This window comes from Microcebus murinus, chromosome 20 (genome assembly GCF_040939455.1).
Source record: "Microcebus murinus isolate Inina chromosome 20, M.murinus_Inina_mat1.0, whole genome shotgun sequence".
Classification (NCBI taxonomy): Eukaryota; Metazoa; Chordata; class Mammalia; order Primates; family Cheirogaleidae; genus Microcebus; species Microcebus murinus.
Genome location: NC_134123.1, coordinates 17,334,916 through 17,352,634, shown reverse-complemented (window position 1 = coordinate 17,352,634; position 17,719 = coordinate 17,334,916). Strand labels below are relative to the sequence as shown.

Sequence of the window (17,719 nt, the reverse complement as noted above, 5' to 3'; positions counted from 1 at the left end):
TCCAACTAAGTTATCTCATTCTGGGAATGTCTCATTCTGGGAAAATAGAACTTTCTACCGCGATACTTTCCCAATGGGGAGCAGCATGTGTGTTACATAGGGGGGGGTTGCAGAAGACACAGGACTGGGGGACCATTTCAGCATCTCTGTGGAGCGTGCAATGGTCATGCCTAGAAAAGAACATGGGGAAAAAAAGATGGGAAAAAAGGAAAAATATAGCATCGTTCACTGCATGTGATCTTCAAAAGCTAGGCAAATGAGAATGAGTCTGATGTCAGGTTGGGTGGGAGAAATAAAGAAATAAAGTGGCTGGATCCTGTGGCTCTTCCTTTTAAAATATGCTGAGACAGTTCCCCATAAATAGGGGAATACAGTAGATGGCTTGTTCCCTAACAACTTTTGATTGGGTGACATTTAAGGTTGAGTGCTTTAAGATGCCCTAGAACAGTGAAACTTGGCAAACCACGGACTTTCAGATTTCTTTCAGGAAACAGAGTCTGTGTCATGCTGTGCTATGCAGAGAAGGAAGCCATCAGTCTTTGCAGTTAGGAATTGGCTTAGTATGCCACAGCAGCTCCATCCCTTGACAGCACTGAATCATTCCCGAAACTTGCTTTTTTTTTTTTTTTTTTTATGTATGTGGAACCTAATAAATATCCTTGTCTGTTGTGTAGATCATCTTTGTTAGAGAGAAAAGAAAAGGAGAATTTATATCCAACTTTCAAGCCCGAAAGCCAAGTAGAAAAAACAATGAGGAATATGTTTTGTTAAATTTTCAGTTATTTAGCTGATGATGAAATAGATCTATTCAATTTCCCAGAAACTTGCCAAGTTAGCATGAAATCTGTGAAGGTCCCCAGAAACTTTCAATGTCTGGGCATTCCCATTAAAGTAAGCATTTTATTCATTTATTTATTTATCCTAAGTCACAAGTCTGAGCTGCTAACTTTTGCCAGGTATGGAAGCTGGGAAAACAGACAAACACACACAGGCCTCCCTGGGGATAGGGACGGGGGTTGGGGGGGGGGGACCTTGCCTTCTTTGAGGAAATTTGTATGAAGATTGGGGCAATTCTGTTCATCCATTGTGGACCATCAAATAGCTTCATATTTCACTCAAAAACTGCCTTATTCATAAGATATGTGTTAGTTGTAATTTCAGGGCAAAACATAGCTGGTCATGAATAACAAATTCTGAAGGAAGGTTTGCTTTCCCCCCTCCCAACCCCCCAAGAAACACTGTGGACCCAAAACAAATAGTCTTCATGATTTGTACCTACAGGCATCCCCTGAGCTGAAATATCTAGTGTTTCATTGAATCACTGCAAATCAATTAGATGTCTTGTGGGAAATTGAAACACTATAAAATTTTAAAAAGCACTGCCTTCAGTCTTGCTTTGTGACTCTGGGTAAACTCTCTAGGCCTTACTTTCATAGTAATAATTAAAATTAAAATAGTAATATTATTAAAATGGCATTAGTAATAAATAAGAGTGCTAACATTATCGATATTAAATGGCATTAATAATAATTATTGTTGCTGTTATTTTAAATGCCATTTGAATACAGCTCTTTAGTTTACGGCGTGCTTTCTTATGTAGTAGATAGGACCAATGGCTTTTTCTCCTCTTGGCTACTCTTGGAGCCTAAGAAGACAGTGAAAGTAATGCTTACCTTTTCCCACAAAGGACATGATGAGGACCAGGGAACTCAGATTAAGAGGACACCTGCAGAAACTGAGGTTGAGCAACAGGGGGGTGAAGAGTTTATTGCTGCAGAAGAATCAGATGTGGTCTTTAGGAGTTCCACGTTAGGAAACACAGAGCAGAGTCAGGGCGGCAAAGCAGAGGATTAGTAGTTAAGAGGCCTGGATGATTTCTTGGGCCTGACAAGTGTGACTTTAGGGGAGTGTCCTCGTATCTCAAGGCTTTGTCAAAGAGGGGGAAAACCCAAGGATATTAAAGGCTCTTTCTGGGGCCTAAGGAATTGCATATCTATCCATCCTCCCATCCCACCCACCCTGCCCTTTATGGTTGGAAGAGATGCTTCTTCCAGACAGACCACACCCCCACATCCTCATACCCTGCGTGCCGCACAGCAGGTCTTCTAAGGAGGTCTGATCAATTGAATGATTTGTAGAAAAAAAAAAAAAAGCCTGGAAACAGCCTAAGTGTCCTACTACAAGAAATGGTAACATCCTTACAGTGGATGAGGAAGATCTATAAGTGCAAATGTGGAAGGCCACCTGAATGTATTGTTATGGGAAAATGGCCAGGTGAAGAACGATGTGTGCACTATGGCACTTCATTGTGTCAAAATACACTAGGACATGTATGTATCTGTACAGACATTCTTGCATACGTGTGGAAGAGAAAAATCTCTTGGAGGATTCAGAAGCAGATGGTAACGGCAATAGTCTGAGCAGAGAAAATGAAAGAATTACTGTCAGAATTGAGAGAGAGACTTCCTTATTGCATAAATCCTTGTTTATGTGTTTTAGAAAATATGCATACATTTCTTTCAGACTATTAACAGATACGTATATGTGTATATATTTTATATGTGTGTATATATATGAAGAGAGGTGGAAGAAGAGCATGCATCTTACAATTAAAAAATATATCTTTGAACTCCGGCTTCACTGTTCCCCAGATGTGTGACCTTTTTGTAAAACGTGGGTGAAAAGATCTCCCTCTCAGGATGTGTGTGTGTGTGTATGTGTGTGTTTGTGTCTGCAGCATGTTGTTGCAGTCAGCTTATAAGTGAGTCTCTGTCCCCACTGCATCCCTCATGGAATCACAAATCTCCGTTTCTCTTTCCCTAGCTTCATTCGGATATTGACTCTGGTGATGGGAACATTAAATACATTCTCTCAGGTGAAGGAGCTGGAACCATTTTTGTGATTGATGACAAATCAGGGAACATTCATGCCACCAAGACATTGGATCGAGAGGAAAGAGCCCAGTACACGCTAATGGCTCAGGCAGTGGACAGGGACACCAATCGGCCACTGGAGCCGCCGTCGGAATTCATCGTCAAGGTCCAGGACATTAATGACAACCCTCCGGAGTTCCTGCACGAGACCTATCACGCCAACGTGCCTGAGAGGTCCAATGTGGGTGCGTACACAAGGGAGACCTGCAGTCTTCCAGGCCTGGCCTTTGTGTGGCGGGTGGGCTAACGCCCATATTCCCAAATCAGGAAGCAGAACTTATTCTGTATCTTCTATGGTGAAATTTAAAAAAAAATCAATTTGTATAGCTGAAGTTCAAATACTTAAAATAGACCTGAAGTCTTTAAATCTAAGTCCATAAAATATGAGGATGAGTGGAAGAATGGGAAGGACATGATTCAATCTGGGTAATCCTGGCCTTTATGCTCATCCACTGTGTGAATTGGAGCCAGTTACATTCTAATCTCTTAGCCTTGGTTTTCTCCTCTGTGAAATGGGAATAGTGATTTCTGATCTTGTAGGATTAGAGATAATGCATCCAATCACTATGGCATATTGGTGTTCAATACGTAATAACAGTGGTAATATTTTTTGCATATAGGCATCATGATAATGAATGACTTGTATGCACTCCTTTATTTAATGTTTGCAATGATTAATCTTTGCAGTGAGGTAGTTCCAATTTGTCATATTTTACAGATGGGAAACCCAAGCCAGAAACAGTTTAACTAATTTACACAGGGTCATCTGAGCTATTAAGTGGACCCAGAATACACATTTAACCACAACATTATGTCACCATCTATTAATTCAGAAGGAAGTCTCTCTTTTCAACATGCTTCAAGATGTGTTGCATTGCTAAAGGATAATTTTCTGAAGGAGTTCTTCAACAAGCCACCTTCTCCTTGCAAAAACTTTCATTTGGCTTTATAGAATGCACACAGTTGTGGTCTTTTGAGAAACATTTCTCATATTAAGAAAGTTTTGTCTTTCAGACAGTGAATAGAACTGTTCTGACCAGGGAATGAGTCAGATTAGAAGAGATGTAGAGCTCAAATGGATTTAAAGATCGTAAGGGACAGACCACCTGTTTTTCAGATGAGAAAACCAAGCACCAAGTCTGGGAATCAACCTACTCAATAAAGTTAGATGTTGACCCTAAGATCCTTCTGACGTGCTAATATAGAGCCTTTGATGCCAGAAAACAGTGCACTGCTCCTCTTCCAGATAAAGTCAAGTTCATACTTTATGATAGCCAGGTGGAGGCATTTCCCACCTTCAACTCTTTCTGTTTCCCTGCCCAATCCTTCAGTGTCTCGGTACTCACATGTGGATTCTGATGAGAAGCAACAGACATCAAATACATCCACATATAAGACACAGCAGTGTCAGGAATTGGGGTGGGGTGGGGAATGGGGTGGAAAGGCAAGTCATCAAAAAGAATAATCCAGGGGAATTTCCATTGCTCTCACCTTCGGGGGCTCATGGATGTTTAGGGTAACACCCAGACCTCCTGTTAGGGCACAGGAGAGTACAGTCAGACAGTAGTACCGTGAGTCCTGGCTGCTCTCCTGACCAGTCATGGAAACCCAGAAGACTTCTGACTCCTTTCTGAGTTTTCATTTTTTCATCTATAAAAATAAGGATAATGTATGACTATCCTTATTTAACCCTATGATGAGGGTTAAATCAAATAGATGTAAAATACAAAGAGTTGAAAAGCACTTAGCAGAGTTCTGTAAGTAAATGAAGCATAAAAATTGAATAATTTCCCTTGCCTTGCTACAATGATATTCTCCTTATAGAATAGCGCCTGACACACGGGAAAAGCTCAAAGAAGACTACTTCTGTGAAATAATGAGTTACAGAAGAGTAACTAGAAAAAAGTGAGATTGACTTTTACACCACACAGAAATCAGTGACAGTGCTGTAAATTAAGAGGTGACCAGAGGTGGTATGAACTGGCCCCCTTGCTCCCTCCTAGAACCTTCCCCTCTGCTGAAAATGCCACAGAGAGAACTTGAGTTTTGTGGCTTGCTGGATCGGGGTTAGGCTCCTGACTCCGGCAATAACCAACTTTGTGAAATACGTTTGCAAAACTCCATCGCTCTCACACTCGATTTCTCACAAGTACAGTGGATGTATTTATAAAAAGTACCCAGTAGAAGGATGCTGGCAGAGTACCCGGAATGTGCCCCAAACCATACCTGGCACAGAGACATTTGAAAATTGCTGGTTTTCTTCTTCCACCTCCTCGCTCAGCTCTCTGAATCCCAACACACCATGCTTCAGATACTTGTCACTTGTGACCAGCCAGGCACAGAGGTGGTTGTTTTTAGGGAAAACAAAACCCCAAGTTTCTTCAATTCTCTGGTTGCCCTTCATTCTGACTCACCAGATGTTTACTGGTGGTTACTGTTCTTTGGCTATCAGACCCGTTCGAGGTGGGAAGATGTAATTTTCATGCCAGTAGGGAACAACATTCTGCACAATATTTATAGCCATAAATTAATTAAAATGTAGTATTAGCAGCAATTTTATTACATGCAAAGCAACAATAAAATGATGTATTTATTGCTGTGTTACAGATGGAAGATTGCACTCTGTCCTTTCATGAAAAGCAATTTATCATTAATTATTATTTATTATACTCTTCGGGAAGATTTTTATTTAATTATTTGATATACTGAACATTTCAATTACCTGGATTTTCAAATGTTTTTGCAATAATGTGCACATTATTATTTTAACCTCCAAGCATAGGCGGGTGTACTATGAATATAGAAAGTCTATTTTTAAAGTATGGGAATTAAAGAGAAAAGAAGGAAGGAAGGAGGTAGGGAAGAAAGAAAGGATGAAGATTGTTTTGCATCTCAACTCCAGGGAAGTGACAGCATGTTGAATACTTGTGGGGACTTCCTCAGGGCTTAATTTTTAAATGACACTTTGTAAATAAGAATATAATTTGAAAAGCTGAGGGGATGTTGATAATTAATTTATTCCACTTTTAAGGAACGTCAGTAATCCAGGTGACAGCTTCCGATGCCGATGACCCCACCTATGGCAATAGCGCCAAGTTGGTGTACAGCATTCTCGAAGGACAACCCTACTTCTCAGTGGAAGCACAGACAGGTACTGTGGAATGTCCCTGTGATTCGTGACACATTGTGAATATGGAGTCCAAGCCTGCTCACGAAACCCCTTAGATTCCCAGTCTTCTCAAATATAAAAAGGAGTAAAGAGGGCCACGTTCCAGTTAGTGTGAGGGTTAGACACTAAGCATGCGCCTGCCCTATAGGTAGCATTCGATGATGCATTTATTATTGTACAATGCCACAATAACATGTGCAATCTTAAAATGCAACTTTGATGTCAGAAGGTTCTTGGACTGTGGATCAGATTAAGAGACCGTAGAACTTAGGTCCTCGTATAAAAACAGGCAGATCTCAAGGCATGTTCTGACGCTCACCGTGCAGGTGGGACGTCAGGGGCGTGCGTTAATGTTCTAGTACATTCAGGAGGCAGCATATCTCCTGTCTCCTCTGCTGTGCTGATGGCTCCCCGCTGCACGCTGGCATCTATGAAAGCAGGCTCTGCAAATGTGTTAGAGAAAATAAAGGGCAAACCAAAACAGTGAATAAATGTTAATATAATGACCAAAACCAAAACCAGAATGTGTCAAATGATTTTATACCAAATTTGACTTTCAACCAGAATTCAAACCTACCAAATTATTGAATAGATAAGGAAAATGAGTTCGAGGGTGATGCTCATCACTCACACATACCGTGGAGGAAGACAGTGATCAGGACTAAAGCTTCCACAGTGCTCTATTTATATATATTATATTATATTATCTTACATATAATATTATATATAATATATCCCATATAATATATAATAATATATAATATATATAATATTATATTTCTCCTATAAATGTTACCATATCCACAGAGAGACAAAGCTTCCAAATGTTTCCTAAAGATTTAAGTGAGCCTACAAATCACATGCCAGGATCCAGGGACCCTGTAGAATCCAATCATTAATTTATCTTTGTTTTCAGTGTGGTCATGGGCAATTAAGTGCTTGTGTAAGTGTTATGGCTATTTTTAACCCATTTGGTTTACTCTTTCAAAAATTAATATTCACCTTTTAATGGATTGCATGAAATAGATGCCTCCTACTTTAAACTTAATATGGACCATAGAAATGTTTCCACAAATTGCACATGGGAATAAACTTAACGAAAGTTTCTGCTGGGTTTAGTCATGGGTATCTATGCAATGACCACTCCGATATTCCAATCTTAAGGATCTTTATACCCGAGAAAAATGAGGTTATTACTTGCATATACAGTGAAACATATGAAACAAATAAAAATTAATGCTACATATAGTATTTTTTTTATTTGCTTGAAATGATGTGATCATAATGGCTTCCTTCAGTTATAATTATCTTGTTGAAATGACTCTTCTTGAGGGCATGGGCTGTTTCATTCATCTTTGTTTCCCCAGTGCCTAGAACATTTTTGTTGTTATCATGCTATTGTAAATGAATATCTGTGATGTTTTCTGCTCATCTGTGCAGGTATCATCAGAACAGCCCTGCCCAACATGGACAGGGAAGCCAAGGAGGAATACCACGTGGTGATCCAGGCCAAGGACATGGGGGGACACATGGGCGGACTCTCAGGGACAACCAAAGTGACCATCACACTAACTGATGTCAATGACAACCCACCAAAGTTTCCGCAGAGTAAGTAGGTGGGCTTGGCTTTCACTGTTCAGTGGTGCCACAGACAGCTCTCTCTTCTCTAACTCATTCCTGCTTTACTCAGCTTCCAGAAAGAAAAATCCCCAAAATAAGGGGCTCTTTTTTTAGCATTCTTACAAAAAAAACAGAACAAGACGACAACAACAACAAAAATGCAGGTGAAGTGGAGGTAATGGGAGAAAAAGAAGACATAAAAAGTTCTACGACCCTGGAAACAGAAACTCTGTTTTGCTAGATGTTTCACCAAGTAGTAGTGATAGTATCTAGTAATTAATTAACCTTACTCTAGCTCAGCATGCTCATTTCTAACCCAGATAGAACAGTACCTGAATCAGTTATCAATTGCCACGTAACAAACTGCTGGAAACCTCAGTGGTTTAAAACAAAAATAATCGTGTATTCGTGTCATGAGTCTGCACTTTGGGCAAAGCTTGGAGGAGACAGCTTGTCTCTGTTCCCCATGGTGTCATCTGGGAACAGCTTCCTTGGGTTGGAGGATCCACTTCCAGGATGGTTTACTCACATGGCTGCTGAGTTGGTGTTGACTGCTGGCTCTTCCTCTCCGTGGCTGGGTTCTGAGAGTGTGACCTCCAAGGACTCCAGAGAGAAACGGTATTGCCTTTTGTGAACTAGCCTCAGAAGTCACATGGGATCATTTCCACTACAGTCATAAGGCTACACCCAAATTTAAGCGTAGTTTGTGTAGACTCCACTTTTCAATGGAAGGACTGTCAAAGTCATATTGGAGGAAACACACTTGGGATGGAAGATATCGTTTTGGCCATTTTTGAAACCTGCAGTCTTCCACAGTACCTAATTATAAGATTGCTGATAGGACTAAATGAGTTAGTGGCATAAGTTGTCAACAAATGCTACCCATTGTCTTCTGGGGGATTATGGCTGTTCTACAAAATTTATGGGCTTGCTGAGGGAATTGAAAGTAAAATGATTTTGAAAGGTTGTTATTAATAATCATCATTACAGCAACTACCTTAATCTAACGAATAGTCACTCCTATTGTAAATCTGTACAAGAGCCTACGTTTTACAGATAAAACTGGTTTCCATGAAAAGCGCAGTAAGTTCCCCAAGGAATGTGACACAGTCATAGTTTGAACACAGATCTGTTTATGCATGCACAGGTATGTACAAAGGTACAGTATGATCATGAGGAAGCCGGTGCTGTGCTAGTATATGGAAGGTTCACCATGCAAGTATCTTTTTCATTAGAGCCTGTGAGTTTATTACCAGAGAGATGGTGCTTTCTGCAAATGAGAGAACAAGGAATACAACTAAATACGTCCCCAGGAAGACACTGTGGTTACATAAAGGAACCCAAAGACAACCGTCAACACAAAGGAAAGACTGCTTTGCCTGGTCGGGCACGAGTTCAGCATCCTCAATAAGCTTAAGGCTCAGATAGCCTCCTAGAAGCTGCATGCTCCATTATCCACGCTGTAAGATTGCCTGGTGCACTGGAAGAAAAAGGTCAAGCAGAATTATTAGCAGGCAGCCATCAGTGGCCCTGGTCACCGACAAGCCCATAGTCAAGTCACGTTGTTACTGTACCAGCTTTACCAGCTTCGCAGCCGTGAACCTGAATGAGATTTAGGGAAAATCGGCTCAGGACAGGAAATGGGTAATTACTTACAGAGAGAGACTCCTGCCGCCCCCTTGCCCTTTCATATGGAAGGCGTGGTGAGATTAAATGGAATATAGGTCCAAAGGAAAGTTCCAAAGCCAAATAATACAGATGCATATGGATAGAGTACCGGACCTGATAAAATCTGTGCAAGGGGAAATTAAAGCATAAGGAGGGGAAGTAACTTGCCTAAGACCACTTAGCTTGGAAGTGATAGCAGCAAGGTTTCCAACCCTTGCTTCTCTATATTTTTTCTCACACAGGCTATTTTTTAAATATGAAAAACATATAGGATAATGTCAAATCTCACTGCCCTATTGAAAAGCTTCCAGTGGCTTCCCTAAGTTTAAACAAAACTCGAAGTCTTTTCGTCTCCTGCAATGCCCTTTTGTACACACTTGTACCTCAACCTACCTACATGCCCTTATCTCTTTCTGGAAGGTTCCAGCCACATTTGTCCTCTTGCTATTCGGTGTGTATTCAGGATGTTCTCACCTCAGGGGTTTTATTTTTCACCATTTGCTGTTTCCATGGTCTGTAATTTATTCCTGCAGATATTCACACAGTTTTCTTTTGGTCCCTTTAGAATCCTTCTTCTAAAGAATGTGTTCTCCTTCCTATCGCATTATTCCAAATCAGTTTCTCTTTCTCACCCACACATGTTTATCACAAGCATACACATTCACTCGTACACATACACAAAGCCACATAGACACACACACAGCTCACATTTATACACACACTTGCCCTCTTGCACAACATATTCATGCACACACACTCACAGCCACTCACACACACATTGATATATACACCGTCACACTCACACACAATCATATGCTTACACACACAACCACACACACAGTCTCTCATGACCCTCTACCCCTTCCCCTACTTTATTTTAATTCTCTTAGCAATGACATCAGAGTGTGCATACATTTGTTTTTATATTTTTTCTCTTTACTGTGCTTCATTACGGGAGGAATCTTGACCCATTTGTTTAGTAGTAAACAAAACAACTCAACAAAACAGTTTCCTGGGGCTAGGGGAGTGCCTTGGCATGCACAGTATTAGGCTCCCACTAAATATTAAATAAATCCATATAGAAGGGCCGCTCCATGGGAAAACTTCCTGGAGAAGGCAGTGCTTTACCTGGTGGTGAAGAAAGAGGAGAGTCTAACTAGACAGGGCATGGCCTTGAAGGACAGAGTTGCATCTGATTTTAACATGAAGATGGAGCTGCTGATGGCTTTTAAACAGAGACACAATTTTATTTCCCCCTGGGCATGTAGTGAGCCCTGGAATTAACTCAGAGACAATCCTGAAGACATGAAAAGAAGTCTTAGCTCCTTGAATGTATGACAAGTGTAGTTTCCATCATTTCCTGCTGGGAAATGTAACAGAGCATTGTTCTCCTCCCTCACATGTGGCAGGTGACCCCACCATTTCACCCTGGACCCCTGATATTAATCTTTGTGAAGCACACTCTTTTGACAAGCAGGCCATGTGGGATCTTCCGCCCATCCGTTCGCTTCTTTCATGTTTTCCATCAGTAGACAATTCAATTTCAAACCCTTGGAGAAATTTATGGGGATTCAATGAAATCTGTAGTCTTTACAACTGCCAAATAAAAGGGAAAATAAAAATAGATGTCTTCTTCTTCTTCTAGGCGTATACCAGATGTCTGTGTCAGAAGCAGCTGTCCCAGGGGAGGAAGTAGGAAGAGTGAAGGCTAAAGACCCAGACATTGGAGAAAATGGCTTAGTCACCTACAATATTGTGGATGGCGATGGTATGGAATTGTTTGAAATCACAACGGACTATGAAACACAGGAGGGCGTGGTGAAGCTCAAAAAGGTGAGTCAGACTGAGGAATCGAATATATCTATGGTATGACCTGCCATGCCCAGGAAACACTGCAAGAAATGGTGTCGATGGTTAAGAAATAAGAACTTGGGAAGCTGGGTGCTGACCTGACCTTGTAGTAGTGCTCTGAGCTCTGGGGGCGATAACAGAACTGTATTCCCTTCTGTTCATGCAGAAGATGCTGACAAGAGGGGCTGGCGATGCCTGTCTCAGGTTGCTGGTTAGTTCTTATATGTTTTGGTACAGTTCTCCCAGGGATGGGCAATTAGATAAATCTAAAGTTGGGAGAAGCAGCCCTGAGCATGCATGGAATTCCCCCCTTAGCTCTGCCAAGCTGAGCCTGGTAAATAAGTGGTCTTGAACTTTTCCTATTTCAAACGTTGAAGGTTCATGGCATTGCTGGCCCCTCTGTGCAACTTAAACCAATCCTCTGCTTTCTTTCTTCTCTCACAATTGAACCAGGAGAAACATGAATAATGGACCTTCCCCCGTAGTCAGATGGATTGTCATTAAAAACACGTCCCTGGGATTAATTTATAATAAAGGGGAGTTTATTGTTTCCTCTTGTTACATTCAGTCAAAACTAACTATTGGCCAGACAGAACATGAGCCTCTTATAAACATCCTTTCATTTACTTTTCACAAATAAAATCATATAAAGTAAATACTATTATCCCCATGGCCAATGATACCTTAACTTAATTTGGAGGAGACTGTGGCTCAGACAAATGAAATAGTTTGACCTAATCATAGTCCCCCCACTTCACAATTTGCAGACATGGAATTCAGACCTACAGTATTCTAGAACAACTCCCCTCTCTAGACATTTTGGAAACAGCTGAGCCAGAAAGCCTTTATGCAGGAGTGACAGATAAGAGTCATTTTCAAGTGATGAAACAGTTACAGTACATTCTAAAATTGCCCCCCCCAGCACCCTCCCTGTTGAGAAATCAACACTTTTCCATCATTAAAAGGTGTGGAGTATTAAATCTGAATTGGATGATGGGATTACCTTGGTTTTAATCAAGCATTCATGTTCCACTTGCTTTTGTAGCGTGAATATTAAGCATCTTGGTGTGATAGGAAAGACAGGACTGAAACACTGATTTTAAAAAAAAAATTAATTTGAAGAATCAATAAAGAGGTCAGTCGCTGGAGAGGAGACACAGGTGGGGTTGGGGAAAGCTTGTTCTGGAAGGAATCTTTCAGTAGGGAATGCAAGGAGTGACCTGGTCCAGAAAGCTGACCTTTCAGGACATTGAATGTACATTGAGTTTGGGGAAAATGTCATGGGGCACAAAGCAAAGAGAAGATGGGGAAGGGTGACTCTGTCATAAAAGAATAAGGAAGAAAAATGAAGGATATGGAAGTCAAGGTGAAATTTGGATACTTTGAAAAGTCTGCATTAGTGATGATGCATGTCATGAACAAGGAAAACTGGTTATCAGCCTCAGGAGGCTGGGGGAGCCATTCCTCTGGTTTCTGCTCTGGAAAAGTAGCTGTGTGAATGGTGTGTAGCCTAAAGCTGTCAACTTACTTCGTTAGTTAATATTACTGTCCCTCCTGCTCGACGCTGACCTATGAACATTGACATCAGCAATACCTGCCTCCCATCTTTTGCTGTTTGAGTAACTAGGTAGGTAGTTATGCTAAGGTCGTCACCTGTTTTCAGTGTATTCAGGGCATAAACACACACCGTGTTTCTAAAATCTTGAAACATTGAAATCTCCTCCCATGGAACTCACACATTGTAAACGAGCTCTCTGCATATGATTAATTTGCAAATTTTCCCCCAACCCAGTGTGTTTATCCTAGGCGATGGAATAATCTTCTGTAAAGCACTGACGTTTAAGTTCTAAACAGTGTAAGAGGTTATTTCATTTGTAGAAGAACATTTGCTTAAACTTGTAGCACAAAGTTTCAAAGGGCCACCGGAAAAAATATATATATAATCAGAGGTGACTTTTACAGGGTAAAAATATGACTCTGGGTGGAAGTCATTATATACCATTTAATAATATAAAAGGGTACAGAGAGATCATGGAAATATTTTTGCATTTTAAAAGTATTTTAATGTAGTATTTCCATTGATTTCTTAATCCAGTTACCCATTTTCCCACCAAGAGTTATTATTGAGTTATTTTTTGTCATGCAGGCTCTTTGCAAGAGCCTGGAAATCTGAAGTTGAAGAGACAGACCCCTGTTTTACAAGGAGATCACAATTTAACAGGACAGTTAAGTGAAAAGGGGTTTCTCAGCCTTGGCAGTGCTGATGTTTGGAGCTGGTTAATTCCTAGCTGTAGGGGGCTGTTTTGTGTATTGCAGGATGTTTGATAGCACCCCAGGCTTCTCCTCACTAGAGGTCAGTAAGCACACATTCAACCCCACCCCACCAGTCCAAAAAATAGCTCTGGGCATTGCCTAATAATATCCCTGGGGTGATTGGGAGCAAAATCACTCCCTAGTTAAAAATCAACTGTAATAAAGTATGAGAAAACCTATGAATATCAGTCCTGAATGACTTCTTGGGGAGGTGCAGTTCTTGAGTTGAGTCTAGATACATGAGTAGGAATTTGCTGCATAGTTAAGGTGAAGAAAAATAGCCTGTGAAGGACTGGTATGAACAGAAACAGGATGTGTTTAAGAAACTGCAACCCTCTGTCTGGAGAGTCTTGAGATAGTTATGATGGGACCACTAGGCAAACTTGTTAAAGGAAGACATTGCAAATCGCTGAAGAAGGCAGGAGAGGTAGTGAGATGGTAGTGAAGGAGGAGAATTCAAGAAAACATTAATAAGTAGAGTCATTCATTTATTGGGTGGTTTAGAAAACAGACATTTCTTGAGTTCTCCGTGTCTTAGTTTAATGAGGAAGAAGAGAGAGAGAACCTACCCTTGGGGTATTTAGACAATCTATGAAATTAGCTGAGGACGATGCCTGCAATAAAAATGAGCTTCCAGGTGCCTTGATGGTTGTGGGGAGGAAAATCCAGTCTGTTCACTGCAACACTCTTGATCAAGTGAGAAGCCATCTATCCAGAGAAATCTTAGCATGGTTTCTGAGCTGTTTATTTTCAACCAAAAAAACTCCTTATAAAGCAGTGTGAGAGCAGCATGATAAGACATTTTAAACATTCTTTATTTTAATAAAACTATTTTTATGTCTGATTCTTTTTCCCTTATATCTTTGTCCACATGTATATAGATGCGGACACGTAACATTTAACACGGCTGCAATAGAGGGTGATCTGATTTGTTAACTTAATGTCACATCGTAAACATTTTACATGCTGTTATATAATATACATAATCATTTTTAATGACTGCATAACATCCCATCCTATCGATGAACCATTATTTCCTTAATAAAATCTCACAGTTGGATTTGGTGTTTTGTGGGTATGTTTCTCCAGATTAGATGTAACCTTCTATTATATATCTAACAAATATCATGCATTTTTGAATAGCGTTTGTTTTGGATTTCTGTTGAATTAATCCCTCGGGGAGGATTTTCAGAGGTGGGATTAGTAAACGGAGGGGCATTAAGATTTTTATGGTTTATGTGATGTGTTGCCTCATTTAGCTTTATTTCAACTACTCATAACGTGGATATAAATGTTCATTACGGGAAACTACCTCAGATCCTTTTTGGAGGGAGGAATGGAATATATTGTAGGCAAATGCCTACATGTTATCCATCCATCAGCTCTGCTCCTTAGTCAATCAAAATGACTGATGCATGTGATCATGTGGCATAGTCATCCCTGAGCACTGGGAGGCAAAGATCAGCAAGACTCAGTAGAGTCCTTTTTTTTTTGAGACAGAGTCTTGCTCTGTTGGCAAGACTCTGTTGGCAAGACTCTACACTAGGGTGTAGCGGTGTCATCATAGCTCACAGCAACCTGAAACTCCTGGGCTCAAATGATCCTCCTGCCTCAGCCTCCAAAGTAGCTGGACCTACAGGTACATGCCACCATGCCTGGATAATTTTTCTATCTTTTGTAAGGACAGGGGTCTCTGTCTTGCTCAGGCTGGTCTCAAATTCCTGACCTTCAACAATCCTCCTGCCCCCAGCTGCCCAGAGTGCTAGCATTATATATAGGCATGGGCCACCATGCCAGGCATGACTTATTAGACTCCTGTAGATGCACTCCCTCCAGCTGGGGAGGGAAATGAGCAACTGAAGAAAGGCTGCTCAAGGACTACACCAGTCTGCCCGGGGCTGTTGAGGACAGCTTCACCAGGCAGGGAGGTTTGGGCTGACTACCAGAAAGATTTAGACTCTCACCAAACTGGGGAAGGACATTCATTGCAGGCAAAGCTTTGCAGAGACCTAGAGCCTAGCGTGGGATCTGAAATCTGTCAGTCAGATTGCAGTGAGCATGAGGAGACCATCCTCAACGCCAACAGGGCTTTCCAGTGGGAAAAGGGCTCCGGAGTCCTTAAACATGTGCCTCAACCAAATTCTAAAAGTTCTACTCTAGGGGCATCAACAGACTATCTGATAGGAGAAAATGTCACCTTTTCTGATTACATATTACCTGGTCTCAGAACTATCATATTCAGGTTTTGGCTGTGTCCAATAATTGCAAAGGTATTTGAGAAGTTGCAACCATCTCGAATCTTCAGCCTAGAAATACCATTCCTTTCTGCTGCTACATAACCCAGCCAAGGAGACAGGAGCTGTGGAGTCCCAGGATGCCGGAGGGGCTGGGGGGGCAGATTTCGCTTTATAAAAAGGGAGTGTTTCCTGTCTCCGGAAGATGGAGGTGGGAAGATGATGGAAGAAGTGTCAAGGATGGTGAACATATTGAACCTTCCCGAACTGGGATCATTGTTAGTTTAGAGTCTGCAAAAATGAGGTCAGAACTAAGCCCCATGACTACACGTCCATTCAAAATAAGTGTTTGCCTGGCAAACAACAACCACAGAGCAGGCAGATGCTTTCCTTAAAAGATCAAACTCCTTCCAAACCATTTGGTAGCGCAGCATCACCCAGAGTCCTAATTAGAAAGTTGTTTCCTAGACATTAGGAACCAACTCGTCTATGCTACAGTTTCACTTTTTACCCGTTTTTGTTGACTGATTCAGTGTAACTCCTCTCATTCATAATTAGGGTGTTTCCCCTCAGTTTCCCTATAACCACAGCCATTCAATTGCTACTTCTCAAATTTTTTCGTTTCTATGTAAAATCTGTATTACTTATACTCGTGTTTATTTAAATAGGCCCTTTTTGATATATATGCATTCTTTTAAAAAGGAAGCATTTTTCTCATAATCCTATCACCAAAAATAGAAGGTAACCTAAAAATGAGTGCAACGAAATCAAAATGATGTCATGACATTCTAGCTAGAGAGTAGTATCACAGGCTCTTAAAAGAGAGATTGGGACGCACAGCAGATATGTTAAAAATGAGCACTATACTGAGGAGCTCTCCTTGGTATGTTGGGAATCCAGAGATTTGGAAGAGGAATAATTACATCAATAAGTGAGTCAATGTCATTTGACAACCCCACCTACCAAATTTGCTCATAAATCACCTCAAGTTGTCTTATGGGCTACTGCTGTTAAGGGTCCCAGACTTTGGGAAACACAACGTGGTCAGTCATCAAGCAAAATATAATTTCTCTGGCTGAAATTTAGTGGATATTTTTATTACCAAGATTCTTAATACAAAATGGGCTACAATAATTTTTTTTTTTTTTGAGACAAGTATCTCACTCTGTTGCCCCAGCTTCAGTGTAATGGTGTCATTATAGGTCATAGCAACCTCAAACTCCTGCCCTCAAGCGATCCTCCTGCCTCAGCCTCCCAGAGGCATGAGCCACCATGCCTGGCCCAAAGTGTATTTTTGTAATGTTTAAATTCCCTTCCATAGGTAATTTTTAGTAACTGTTCTGTGCGACCTTAGTGTTGCTATATAAAATGAGGTTCATTTTAGATGATGTGATCTTTCTGTGTCCGTCATCCTCCTAGAATGACCCATTAAGCACATTCAAAGTTTCAGCAATTGATTTTTCTGATTTTCTGACCAAATGGCTCAGGTAATTATATATTGAATAGACACTAATTTTTTTCTCTCTTTGAGGAACTATTCTCTCTACCCTATAAAACAATCAGATCTTTCTGCTCCATTATTCTTTCAAGGAATTGGTTGTCAATCTTCTCTTCATTCTTGCCAGCCCGTAGATTTTGAAACCAAAAGAGCGTATAGCCTGAAGGTAGAGGCAGCCAATGTGCACATCGACCCAAAGTTCATCAGCAACGGGCCTTTTAAAGACACGGTGACGGTCAAGATCGCGGTTGAAGACGCCGATGAACCCCCGATGTTCTTGGCCCCAAGTTACATCCACGAAGTCCAAGAAAACGCAGCTGCTGGCACCGTGGTTGGGAGGGTACATGCCAAAGACCCTGATGCTGCCAACAGCCCGATAAGGTACAGACGGATTTATTTTGAGAGCTTGGATGGGGAATTTTAGAATCAAGAG

At 40.9% G+C, this 17,719-nt stretch overlaps 1 protein-coding gene across 2 annotated transcripts in view; it reads left to right on the top strand.

Annotated features, from left to right (window-relative positions):
* The window catches only part of CDH11 (cadherin 11), a 147,825-nt gene that overhangs the window by 101,605 nt on the left and 28,501 nt on the right, over positions 1 to 17,719 (top strand). For both annotated transcript variants that reach the window (XM_020282838.2, XM_075995692.1), the window contains 5 exons: positions 2,824 to 3,118; positions 5,965 to 6,084; positions 7,543 to 7,710; positions 11,036 to 11,223; positions 17,414 to 17,667. In XM_020282838.2, the coding sequence (XP_020138427.2) occupies positions 2,824 to 3,118; positions 5,965 to 6,084; positions 7,543 to 7,710; positions 11,036 to 11,223; positions 17,414 to 17,667 (1,025 nt within the window). The remainder of the gene's footprint in view (positions 1 to 2,823; positions 3,119 to 5,964; positions 6,085 to 7,542; positions 7,711 to 11,035; positions 11,224 to 17,413; positions 17,668 to 17,719) is intronic.